The sequence below is a fragment of the Diachasma alloeum genome, unplaced genomic scaffold (genome assembly GCF_001412515.2).
Source record: "Diachasma alloeum isolate Michigan unplaced genomic scaffold, Dall2.0 Dall_scaffold_00178, whole genome shotgun sequence".
Lineage (NCBI taxonomy): Eukaryota > Metazoa > Arthropoda > Insecta > Hymenoptera > Braconidae > Diachasma > Diachasma alloeum.
The window spans coordinates 4,130,899-4,143,478 of NW_021680344.1; the positions used below are offsets into that span (position 1 = coordinate 4,130,899).

The 12,580-nt window shown below is 40.9% G+C and overlaps 1 protein-coding gene across 3 annotated transcripts in view; it reads right to left on the reverse strand.

The window, feature by feature from the left end:
• Nucleotides 1–12,580, reverse strand: part of LOC107039327 (myelin regulatory factor) — a 28,774-nt gene continuing 16,194 nt past the window's right edge. Inside the window, exons 2-7 of one of the 3 annotated variants that reach the window (XM_015258906.1) lie at nucleotides 7,600–7,693; nucleotides 4,350–5,438; nucleotides 2,358–3,810; nucleotides 2,228–2,300; nucleotides 2,048–2,157; nucleotides 1–1,881 (exon numbers count right to left, since the gene is read on the reverse strand). In XM_015258906.1, the coding sequence (XP_015114392.1) occupies nucleotides 1,309–1,881; nucleotides 2,048–2,157; nucleotides 2,228–2,300; nucleotides 2,358–3,810; nucleotides 4,350–5,438; nucleotides 7,600–7,693 (3,392 nt within the window). In that variant the 3' untranslated portion in view covers nucleotides 1–1,308. Of the gene's footprint in view, nucleotides 1,882–2,047; nucleotides 2,158–2,227; nucleotides 2,301–2,357; nucleotides 3,823–4,349; nucleotides 5,439–7,599; nucleotides 7,694–12,580 lie in introns of all 3 variants that reach the window. The other 2 variants (XM_015258898.1, XM_015258890.1) reach the window with 2 other exon arrangements.

Genomic DNA, 12,580 nt, shown 5'->3' on the forward strand with positions numbered 1-12,580 from the left:
TTCACAGAGCAATATTCTTTATTCTACCGCTATAATATTATAATTTCAATGATATATTAATAAATATGCAGTACAATAATACATTTTACATAAAATTTTATCATCAAATATACAGGTAAATCCACAAGGCACTGATAATCTAATCCTAAACAATAGACATTTAGCGTCAGAAGGGGAAGAAAACAAAGAATTCCTCACTTTAGCGTCTGCCGGAGTCATTTTACGGGGACTAGTTATCTAAAAATTCTATACATTATGTCATGCTTTAAAAATAGACTAAAAACCTAAAAACAAAAAAAATCTCAATTCTCTCTGTTGATTCCAATGATCGGGATAATCGAGTTATTTCACTTTTTTTGAAAAATTCTCTCTTCAGTTTCGTTGACATTTATATTACTCATTACAAATATCTCTTGTTTCAAAGTAAAATTACGAGATTCATTCTTCATTATTGCACCTTTCAACTGTATCATTTAGCAATGATGTGGGAATAATCGAGACTATAAATGAAAAAGCTCAAAGCCAAAGATCTTCAGTATCTCATAAGAGTAATCATGAATCAACTCTCTCTCTCATTTGTTCTTCATTTTAATTTTATAACTAATCAATACTTTCTCAGTGGAATATCATTGGGCTGTATTTACAAGTGTATCTAGTCTCTTAAGAATTAATTTCATCGATTTCATGGAAATTTCCTTCGTAAAAACCGCCCCAACCCATTCACCTCCGTTCTCATTTCTTTCCTCAACTATTAAAAAGAAATTTCATTCCTTACATTTACCTCTTCCAGAATATACCTAGATTAATACTATTTCGTTATAAGAGATTCTCCAATAATGAGGCAAAAAAATTTCAACAATGAAACTTAAGTATAAAATAACTAGAGTAGGTACTTGAAGTTATCAAAAAATATCCAACAAATTTGGAATAAATGTGATGATGAATTAAAATTCCTCGAGTAATTGGAATGATTTATGAAAAATGTACAGATGCAGTTCAGAATAAGTAGATTATCATCATGATTACAATAGTCTTGTGCACTTTTTTTATGGAAAAAAACGCCAATTATTTTGCTCGACGAATTGTTCCGATACAATTCCTCCCCAAAACTTTAATCTCTGCTCCCCTTACTCCTCATATTCGTGTCTTTCTTCTCTGTTTATTTATATATTTCGTTATCACCGAAGCATGGATCGCACGATTCATCAAGAACGTTGAGTGTTGAAGTAAAATAGTCTCCAATTGGAGTGGATCCAACGAAATCCTGCATCGTTAGTAGTAATCGACCAATCTCAAGAGTACAATCATTCAACCGTCGCAGTCACGATGGAAGTGCAGAGTGAATTCAATGTAATCACTCGCATGTCCATTTTTGCAGACATCCTCTTGAGGCTGAACAGTGGGAACTCTGAATCTGAGGGTCTTCCTCAGGTAAAACGCCACATCAAGGGAGAACGACTGGTCCCCATGCTGATTGGCATTCTCAGTGTACTTGATCTGCTGCTGGTGCTGCTGCTGCTGCTGCTGCTGTTGAATAGTGTACCCCCAACCGCAGACCATGGACTCGTCCGCAGGATTCGAGGGGATCGGACAGAGCTGGACAATCTGCCAGTACCAGGGCATCCCCACGAAGTGAAGGGTCAAGTGGGTGTCTGGCATGTGTTTGGACAGTGGTACATCGCAACTGAAGTTGTTGGGAGTCCCTGGGGATGTCACCGAGCAGTATCTCTGATCGAGGGTTGCATTGAATGTCTTTGCGACTATTTGTAATTGAGGTTTTGGCTCCGGTGGGAGGGATCCTGCTGCATTGGACGCCACTTCTCCCCATTCACCTCCACCTGCCTCTCTTCGACTTCTCTTATGCAAATATTTGAAGTTTGTCTGGCGGACAAAATCGGATTTTCTTAATTGACGAGATACAGACAAAACCATTCATTCCACATCAAATCATCAAATCATTTTCATTGAGACAAATAAATGAGTTTATTAATTGCAAATTGAAAAGCAAGTGCCATTCCTCCAGAAAGTGCATAAAAAAAATGTTTACCTCTTTGACGAGTGTCTGAGTGTTGGAGTCAGCAGGGCTGATGCCATTCTGGAGACCTTTATTCACCTTCTTCTTCTCTTCTAAACTGAGTGGATGCTCCAGGTGATCTGCTGATTACAGAGCATATGACAATTAATGAAATATTCAATTTCAAAATTCAAAATAACGACAGATATTTACACATGGGTTTCTTCTCCGGTGGATGCTCAGGATGTGGATCCTCCAGGGGGTGGATATCAGTGCAGCAATAAACCTGACAGATAAAACAGTAAAAAACTAGCACCACATATTATTTTCAGTTTTTCATTACCTGACACGAATTTCCTAAGGCCGTGTAGTGCATAGGACACTTGGGGGGTCTCCCCAGCGGTGCAGGACCCTTGCCAGCACTCTCCACCTCTCCAGGATCATTCTCATCAACGTTACTGGGCACAACTCCCCCGCCATTCCTGCTCAACCAATTACTGGGGAACTCGTTATTCTTCTCGTGCTTGCCTTGTCCCCCAGAGTGTCCGAAGGGGTACCACGACGTGATCTCTTGTGAATAAATCTGCTTCTTCGTGTCAGGTGCCAGGGTAGACAGGCCCACATCCTTGACCGTCGCCTGATTGTCCGGACCCCTGCTGAATCCACTCTGCTTAGTCTGATAGTTGGAGGCAGTGCTGTGCACCAGAGGATTGAACCTGGAATTGTAATTGGGAGTTGTTGGTGCAGTTGGAGCTGGACCGATTCCCATGATTCCACCGCCAGCAACAGCAGTCCACTCCAGCGAGCTTCGCTTCTGGTACTCCATGAAGTAGAGAGTTGCCATCGCCACGAGACAAAATGCCATTATTAAAATCAGAATGACAATTATTATCTGGATGAACTTGTTGCTGCAGAGGAGGTCCTCCTCCCTCTCGCACCTCCTTGAGACTGAATTCTTCTTGTTGGAGGGGATGTACTTGCCAGAGGCAATGCTCGACACTGTGCTCACCGAGCTCTTCAGGCTGTCGCCCCTCTTGAGCTTAGCCAGGCGTTTGTTTATCCTCTCGAGCTGATCGATCCTCGTCTCCAGGCTGTCAGTGACTTTGCAGAGCTCCTTCACAGCTCCGACATTCTCCATGAAGATTCTCTCTTTATTCACCACCAGAAAGTTCTCGATCCTCTGACCATTTGGGAGGACGATGTCACCGGCTGGCAAAACAGCCTCTGGAATAATTTGCTGGACCTCTTGGGCGATGACTCCAGTGTCCTCCGAGGTTTTTATGCCCAGACCAGAGTGCAGAGCGAATTCAGGGACGTATCTGTACTTGACGACCCTCAACTGCTGGACATTCCGCAGCTGCTCCTTGGTGTCGACCTCCTGGACATTTTGCTTGGCCCTCGCATCACTCGGCTGGACAATGTGCCCTGTCACCTTCATGTTCCCGTGGACCACGAGGGCCTCGTCGGGCCTGTCTGTGTTGATCCCGACTCTTCCTGCGTGGTAAACACTGTCTGGGGCACCTCCCCTCTGCCAGCCACCCTCTGTTCCCACCCCCGTCCCCTCGGACTCAAATTGCCCTGGATTGCTCGCTCGCACTATTATCCTCTCCGATGCGTGTGCCACAACTTGATAACTCGATTGATCTGATGTGTGAGCGTGGAGACCCACTACTAGATGGAAGTACCTTTGGTCTGGATTTGGCTTGCCTTTTTTTCTCATGTTATTGCTTGTCGTTTCGGAAAAGTGGAGACGACCTACTGTCACCTTCGTGACACGCTCGCCACCCAGTTCCACCCTGAAAGGGGTGCTATTTTAGTGTAATGAAGATACTGAGGGATGTGAGGGATATCGAGAAAATTTCATAATCAATCAACTCAAATCAGTACCGAAGCGGTAAAGTGGTTTTTAATCAATATCTCGAAATCTAAGGGAGATAGCAAAATTCTTGTCTCTACCTTTTTTGTAGCACTCAACTCGCTCTACAAAAAAGGTTATTATGACAATTTCACTATCTCCCTTAGATTCGAAGATATTCCTCGGATGTATAATGAACTATAATTGTTAACTGATCCTTAAGAAAAAAATAAAAACATAAAAATGTTCAATTCAAGGAAGAAATGTCACAACTTTGATACTACAATAAGATGTAAATTATATTATATATATCCTTTCTTTTTTTCTATTGACAGCTGTATAAATCTGTAGGTTTCGCGCTTAAATAAAAAAAAAAAAGATATTCCTCGAAAACTCAGCTGAAGGCTGAATCGACTTGAAGTGTTTTACCGCTTCACTATTGAAATTACCCCTCGAAGATTTTTCCATCTGTGTACTTACACCACTGGATGAAAGGGTTTCTTGCTCCTGTCACTCTGGCTCTGCTCCACCCTGATCGTCTGGCTCGGCGATTCCACCTTGACCCCGTAAAAATGCAGCTGAAAACTGCTGATCTTCTTCAATCCCTCCCCCGTCCTAACGAACACTGCGTCCCCCTGCAGCTGCGCGTGACAAGTGATCTGGAAGTGATTCTTCTTCTGGCAGACAAATGCGTCGTCCGAATTACTGAAGTTGAATCCTTTATCGGCGTCGACTCTGTAATGCGGTGTCGGTAGCTCCTTCAAATTGTGATCGCAGAGTGCGTGCCAGGTCGTCTGCTGAAAGGGATGGAACCTGATGCACTGATAACTCGAGTCAATGTACGAGTTATCGCCGTTGACCTCCTCACTCTCGAGGACTGCACCACTGCTGGAGCAGCTGTGCTCGATTGTCCCGAGCTCTGGCTCCTGCTTGACGTGGATCATACTGTCTTGGCTGAGTTTTCGTTTCTTCGGTGCCGATTGGAGGGAGGAGTAGAGGGTTGTGATGCCACTGGGGCTGTGCTCGTGGGGAAGTGGCAGGGAGGAGGCCATCTGTTGGGAGGAGGGCGAGGACGACGAGGACGATGACGACGAGGAGGACGACAGGTTTGCTGTCACTGGGGCGAGGAGGGGGGTGAGGACGGGGTGACTCAGGAGGAGGGGATCCGCCGAGGAGCCCAGGGTCCTCGGCGAGGGCGGCAGGAGGTTCGAGGCTGGGTAGGTCATCCCATTCCCCGGGTGATGGAGCAGAATGTCCTGGACTGCGGACTTTTGGTGGGGCGAGTGGACGTGCTGGGACTCGTGGTGGCCAGGGGGAGAGTACGGAGGCTCCGAACCACTGTCCGGGGGGCTCTCGGGGAGGGCGTGAGGGTGAACGTAGGCTTGGGAATCCTTGTAGGGGGTGGAATTGGCGGGGACCGCTGTCGTCCCCGGGGGACAGGAGGTCTGGACCTGGTGATTTTGAGTGATGGGGGAGGGGAGACGGGTGGGAGGATGCGGGCCTCCATCCACTCGGCCGTTGTGGGATGGGACCGCTGTCTCATTGTGCGCTAAGGTGTCTGCGAAGTAACTGCAAACATTGAAGTAAAATACTTTTACGATATTTATGGAGCCATGTGGCAGGGACACGAGGTATTGTTCGCGGCAGGAGCGGCCTTGACCTTTCGACGTACGCTTTATACTGCAGCTAGTTTTTTTACGATTATTTCTTCCTCTCTTGTTCGCACTCTCTCTCTGTCTCTTCTTTTTGTTGTGATGTTTTTGTTCAACAGCACAACGTTTATCGTTTTGTACATTTTTAAAAAAGCGTATATGAAAAATTTAACGAATTATGTCTGCGATTTTTGCTGAACTTTGGTCACTGTGGCTCGTGAATTTTAAACATTGTATTGTGGGGTTCTATAATGTTTCCACAACAATATCTTTGTTTTTACGCTTCGCTCGGTAGTATTCATTTTTATTTCACGCGCCCCAAAACGCGTTAAAAAATGAAAAAATTGTATGGCTGTAAAAACGCTCAGATAATTACAGCTCTCTCGTCTCTCGATTAATGTGGAGAGATGAAGTATTCCAGACTTTATGAAATAGAGATATCGCTATCGAATTGACACGCGTGCTGGCGTGACGTCGGTTTTGAATTTTCAGATGGGAATTTTTCTTCTTTTACTGGGAGAGGACTTGTATGTTCAGCAGGAAATGCAATGTCAACCAATTTCAATTAAGGGGAGACTTTTCATACGTTGAAGATCGATTATGTAGATCTGAAAACGAATAATTAGTGCAAACAAAATTTTTTTTATTGTTCGTTTGCCCGAAAACGCTTAAAATGCCAAAAACAGTCCAGGGTCTCCAATTTTTGAGTTATGAAAGATTTTTTTTTCAAAATTTTCGGAAAAATATGTGGAATAACAATTAGGAGCTATTTTTTTTTATTTCGCCTCGTACATGGCTAAATTTGCTTTCTTGTATTTTGTTACATAAATAGTGCATTTTTTATATAAAAAAATCCGAAATCAGCTGTGTAGGAGTCGAATTCCAAAAAAACTGGCTCGTAACTGTTGTTCCACACATATTTCCGAAAATTTTGAAAAAAAAAGTATTTTGTAGCTCGAAAATTGGAAGCCCTGGACTGTTTTTATCATTTGAAGCGTTTTCGGGCAAACGAACAATAAAAAAAAATTTTTGTTGCACTAATTATTCGTTTTCAGATCTACATAATCGATCGTCAACGTATGAAAAATCCCACTCCAATAACCCATGACTTTTAAAACTCATAGTAGTCTCTCCTTAAAAAAAAATCCGAGAAATTTCGAATAATTTTAGTTGGGAAACTTTAGATTTATCTGTTCGAATGATCAACTCCGCCACTTTTCCTCGATCTCATCGAGAATATTGAACGTTCATCCATTGTTCCCTCAAAATTTTGACGATTCGAGTTATCCTGACAGAGGAAGTGATATCTCAATGGTCTCTGCATGGTTCCGGTGGCACGAGCCCTCGATTTACAGTGCTCACTCCACCATTTTCACCATCACCATTGTCCTACAAGTGCGTTTATAATTCCCCCCCGCTCCTCCCTTACCCTTTATTGAGTGGATACGAGACAAATTACCCTAATGCGACACAGCACTGATTCCATCAATTTCGTTTGCTGTCTGCATGAGCTCGTCATTACGTTGTTACTAACGGTTTACTGCTGTTCGAGCCCTCAATGGTGGCATTAACTTCATATTTTTAAAAAATCCGGCTGATGACGATTGAGCGAATGAGTTCAATTCAAAGGATAAAGCCTTCTCTGATCGTTTGAGTCTGCACACGTACGGAAAAATTTAATAGAAAACCCCAATAAATTCTATCTTTTTTTTTAAATCCTATTTCGAAAAATTTCACACCCAATTTGGAAAATTACTGTCATGTGAAATTAAACGGCAATTAAATCCCGTATTATTTTTCGGAGAGTTCGTTCGACATGTGATTATCCAGCGTAACGGATTTTCTCATGATTAAATCACCGGCATTCAATCATTGTATTTTTTTACATTTTTTTTTCCAACCAAGGTTACACACTATTATTTCACAACGCTTGTGACAATTATTGTGTATTTTTTTCTTCGCTCTGGGGACAATTTTCGATATCGTAGATTGGATTATTATGTCCAGAGATGAAAAAAAAATGAAATCCGAAGATTTTCCGTTGTTTATTTAATTGTTTTTTTTCTTTTGACACTTACGTTGCTGGATGTGGACTGTCACTGTTGATGAAATCCTCGAGTTGAGAAAAATCTAGTGCTTCATTGTCGATTCCGCCTACGAAATCGCCCCTTCCTAAAAAAAAAATTGGAATGCATTGAAAAGTCTTTGGAAAATGCACTGAGAAAAATTTCAATGGTAACTTTAACTACAAGGGAATTGTCAAAGAAATTATATTTACAGTAACAATAAATTTTGTAGATTAAACTAGAATTCACCGTTCGATTTACTATGTCAAACAGTGTCATCAACATTATGATGTAATTTTCACTTTAATGTAATAGTTGAATCTACAATGTTTATTGTTACCGTAACTATTATTTTTTTGACAATTCCCTTGTAGTTGAAATGACAATTGAAATTTCTTTCAGTGTAGAAACCGTAGGAGAAAACGCCATAAATCTAGCCAAAATTATAATATTTTCGTGGATTTTTTAAACTTCACCTTTTCATTCATAAATTTCACGGACAATCAGTGACAAATCATTTCTATAACTGATTATTATTTATTATTCATCTAAATTTATTGATTAATTGTAATTTCACTTTGCCACAAGGATAGATCGTCCCGTCCTCCAGGCGAAGTGAATGCGCATCATGCCTAATGCCGTGAATTTGTGGTATAAATAACTGAACATGAAAATACAGAGGAGGATAATTAATCAGCACTCTACCACTGATTCTACAATCGTGCCAAGTCACAATCTCTGACCCTTGCAAAGCCACAACGGTGTACACGATACTTTTTTATCGAATCAAGCCAAGATTTATTGATATCATTTCAATTGAGTTTTTCGTGTCAATTTGCGACAATAATTCACTCAACTTTCAATTCCCCTCTCTCACATCTCATGAGTGAATTAAAATTGTCTCTTTCTCTTATTGAATGCAACGTGTGGGTGGGTGAGACGCAAAGTTTTTACATTAATGCCACATGCGAGGGACAGTTGATTGCGAGGTGTCGACCTCGTACCAACTCTGTCTGCTTTTATGCGTCTTTTTCTCCTTCTCGCTGGTTCTCAAAGGTCTTGCAAATGGCTAAGAATTCTTCTGGAGCTCGAGCTCAGGAAAATATTTTCAACTCGCGTGATGTGAATAACTATTGCGTTGGAGGTGAGGTTCAGAAGTTTTAATTCACTTTTCCTTTTTTTATTTCTCGGGGAGGATGTTGGAGAGAGTTCTTGGACATGACAGATTATTTTTAAAATACAGAGCGGCTCGTTTTAGTCATTAACCTTCTTTTCAGGATTTTAATTTTACTAGAGAAATTGTTGCAAGAGAATTCGTTATTTTACATGAAATTCCAGTAGAACTGTGCGATATAAATTTCCAAAAACCCGGGGAAATAACTAATTGAGTAATTAAAAAAGAAAACTATAGAGAGAATCCAGAAAATACATCCACGGAAGGAAAATTCAATAACCCGCGAGCCCCCACTGAAACATTAAAAATTCCGGAAACGAAAGAAAAGAATTGAAATGAGGATAAAGTCTCTACGGTTCACTGGCTCGTCGGATATTTTTGCATTCGCGAATATAGTATTGTATTCATTTTAGACAAGTCCTCATAGTAAAGAGCAGAAAGTGTCGGAAGAGCACCTTGGACCCTCTTGAGAGTTTAATCGAGCGATTCAAGTGTCATAACTCGTCCCTTCCGGTCGTACATAGTTGGAACTGAACTGCCAGTTGACTTAAGGATGGCTACACTAAGAAAAACAGATTAAATCCTCAATCCCAACGAAAATCATTTCTCTCTCGGCATTATTCTTTTTCATTGAGAACAGAGTGGCTTATTTCTCCTTGAGAGAGCTGAAATCACCGATACTTCAACGAAATATTTTTTATTTTCATTAAATTCAATCCATTGACTCTCATTAATAGAGAGAAATGTTTCAATTATAGGGACCATTAAATTGAATACAATTTTTTTCATCGAGGTAAATCCCACTGGAGTAATAAAACGACGTGAAACACTCGGCGGAAAAAAATTATTCATGTCGCGATGACAAATCTGCAACGAAAACGGTGGGGATAAATTGAGGCGTAACCATAGGTGGTTTCTGCTCTCTTATCGACCAAACAACCGGCTCAAGGGTCGACCGAGTTCCCTCAAATCCTCCCAGCAATCTCAAAGGAGAATCCCTAAAAACGGCGACTAAAATCGCAACGATTTTTCATCATTTTTATTCCCATTTTTTATTTCACTTCGACAATTTGATTCAACTGAGTCACGTCCGGAAGTGGAAATTGACTTGTCCCCGTATCACAGAGTCTCCATGAAAACACGACTTTCCAGCCAGGGGCGGGACTCGTTCGAGTCACCAGACTGGACGACTTTCCCAGGTACAACACGAATTCAGCATTAGGCATCGCCAGCCCGATGATGACAAGCTTAATAAGCCTTTGGGAATTCATTTTTTTCCACTGTCATTTTTGCGTAACAGAACGTGGGTAATTAACTCGTCGAGACAAAGAACGTGAAATCCAATTAAAATTGTCGTCTCATGCGGCGTCAACAAAATATTTAGTATTTTGTATTCCGTTCGTGGTACGAATGCACGACTGATAATGCAACAAAGGAATGGAGGAAACGAAGATAAGTCACGGAGAAAGACAATCAGAATCTCTAAACGAGAGTGAAAGATCAATTTCTTCGTCTCCACGTGGTTTTTCCTTCATTTCAATTTCTCTGCCAATCGTAGTTGTTGCATTAAAACATTGATGATGAGTGGAAAGAAATAAATGAACTGGGGAAATTTTCTTTATGCATAATTTCCAGACTATAAACCCGGGATAGGCGTTTCTACTCGTTGAATTCTAATGCTGAATATTTTTTTATCATCTCGAGGGAATTTTTCTCCAGCGAGAGATGACGCATTTCAAGCTTTCTAAGTCGGACTAATTGTTGGGTATTATCGAGTTATAAATCTTGGAATGTCGATTGATTTTTTTATTCAGACTTTAAACACCTTTTTTAATGAAAAAGAAGAAACGAGCGCATTTTTATCCTTTTTGCAAAAGAAATTAACAAATTTTCCGGTAATTTTTAGCGACAGGTGCCGGTGACAAGTGATCAAATGGAACCGGAAGTGCGGCATTTAAACGTTTTCGAGTTAATGGAGCAACAGTTCCCTTTCACCCGGTGTTGGCAGCTGTTTTATTTATTCATTCCTATTTTCATAGGTGAACCACCCCACGCGATCTCATGCTCAGACGATTGGGGTGATTACGGTAATTGGTGGGTTTTTATTGAGGGGTCAGATCAGGTGTGGGGGGAGGGGGGGGGGAATAACATGTGTGAAAATATCCGCAAACATTGTGAGACCCCCTTCGAGGATCTATAATCTGAAACGTTTACCCTTTTTTTGTTTAGGCTCGTGCGTCAACTTTGTGTCATCACTTGAAATTTAGTCATTATGCGCCTGATTATAAGCAAATGTCCCACAATTTTTTTCTTTTTCATTCCGATATTTTATGGAGAAAAAAAATATAGCAGTCAATTGTAAAATTTGTTTAGAAAATCATTCTTAAATCGGGAATAAATTCTCTCAGAAGGAAATCAACTCATCACGTCTTATTGATTGCTTCATTATGGAATAAAATACCTGTCTGAGTGCATAATAATGTTGAAGAATAATTTATTCAATTAAGTTTCCTGGACATGAGTGAATGAATGACTTGAACTCGTGGTTATTTAATTCCGTAGCGAAGTGGTAAAACGGTTTAAGTCGACTCATCTCCCAGTTGAGTTTTTGAGGGATATTTCCGAATCTAAGGGAGATAGCGAAATTTTCGTACTGACATTTGTTGTAGCTCTCAATCGGCTCTACAAAAAATGTTATAACAAAAAGTTTGCTATCTCCCTTAGATTCCGAGATATTCATTGAAAACTGGTCAATAGTCAAAATTGACTTGTACCGGTTTACCACTTCGCTACTGAATTAATCCTCGTCACCTGCGAGAAGTCTCCTCGCGGCTGAATGCCCAATGACCGAGTTGGTCTCCTCCTGATCATTGTGATGACTCCTGCTGTCGATAGGGTCAGCACTTTGATGTTGGATCGTCCAAGTGAACTCCATAATTGAGAAGATCTATCACTTTGCGCACATGGAAACGTCTTTTCCAGAAAAAAAACTCAACTTCGCTACATTTTCTTCCGGAAGTTTCTTCTCCCACGATTTTAATCTACTTCCAATCGTTTGTTGTCGCGGAAAATTCGAACATCTCACAATTTCATGGAACGAATGAGCGAATTTCAATATTAGTTAATGAAAATTGTCAGTCAATCGATGAAATGCGAGGTTCGAAGAATAAATCGGGGGTTTACAACGAACAATTCTTCACAATGAGACACGAAATACTGTCACTCAATGATAAACCAATTCCACTGAAACTGCCACCTTTCTCCAATGTTAAACCCAGTGATCTGAGGTGACGATTTAGAGAATAACTGGTGACGGGGGAGAATTTTTAGTCACCGCAGGTTCACCGGTGCTCAGGGGACATTTGGATTTACGACGTGAATTCCGTGCACCAGGGGGTCAAAGGTACTCGGATTGGCTAGTGATACTGCTTTGCAACGTCGAAGGATAAAGTGGAGTGGACGAATGGGGATGACTACTGTTGGCTCAGGGGGCGGCGCTTAAACAAGGGATGTCTGAGCCCATGCGAAACCCCTCTCCAATCCTTCTTTGACCCCAAATTGGTAAATATAGATGTGGCTGAGACTCTGACATAGTGTCTACTTCCCTCGGTGATTTTTTTTTATAATTTCAATGGAATATCAATTTTTTAGGTCAACATTATTACGATTATATAACATCTTTATGGAAATGGATATTTTATGAGCGGAAATTTCAACTGTAAAAACAAATTTACTGAATTTATTCGTTTTATAATGCACTAAATTATATTCAACATTTAGACAAACATTTTATTTTAATCGGGGATCCTCATCAATATT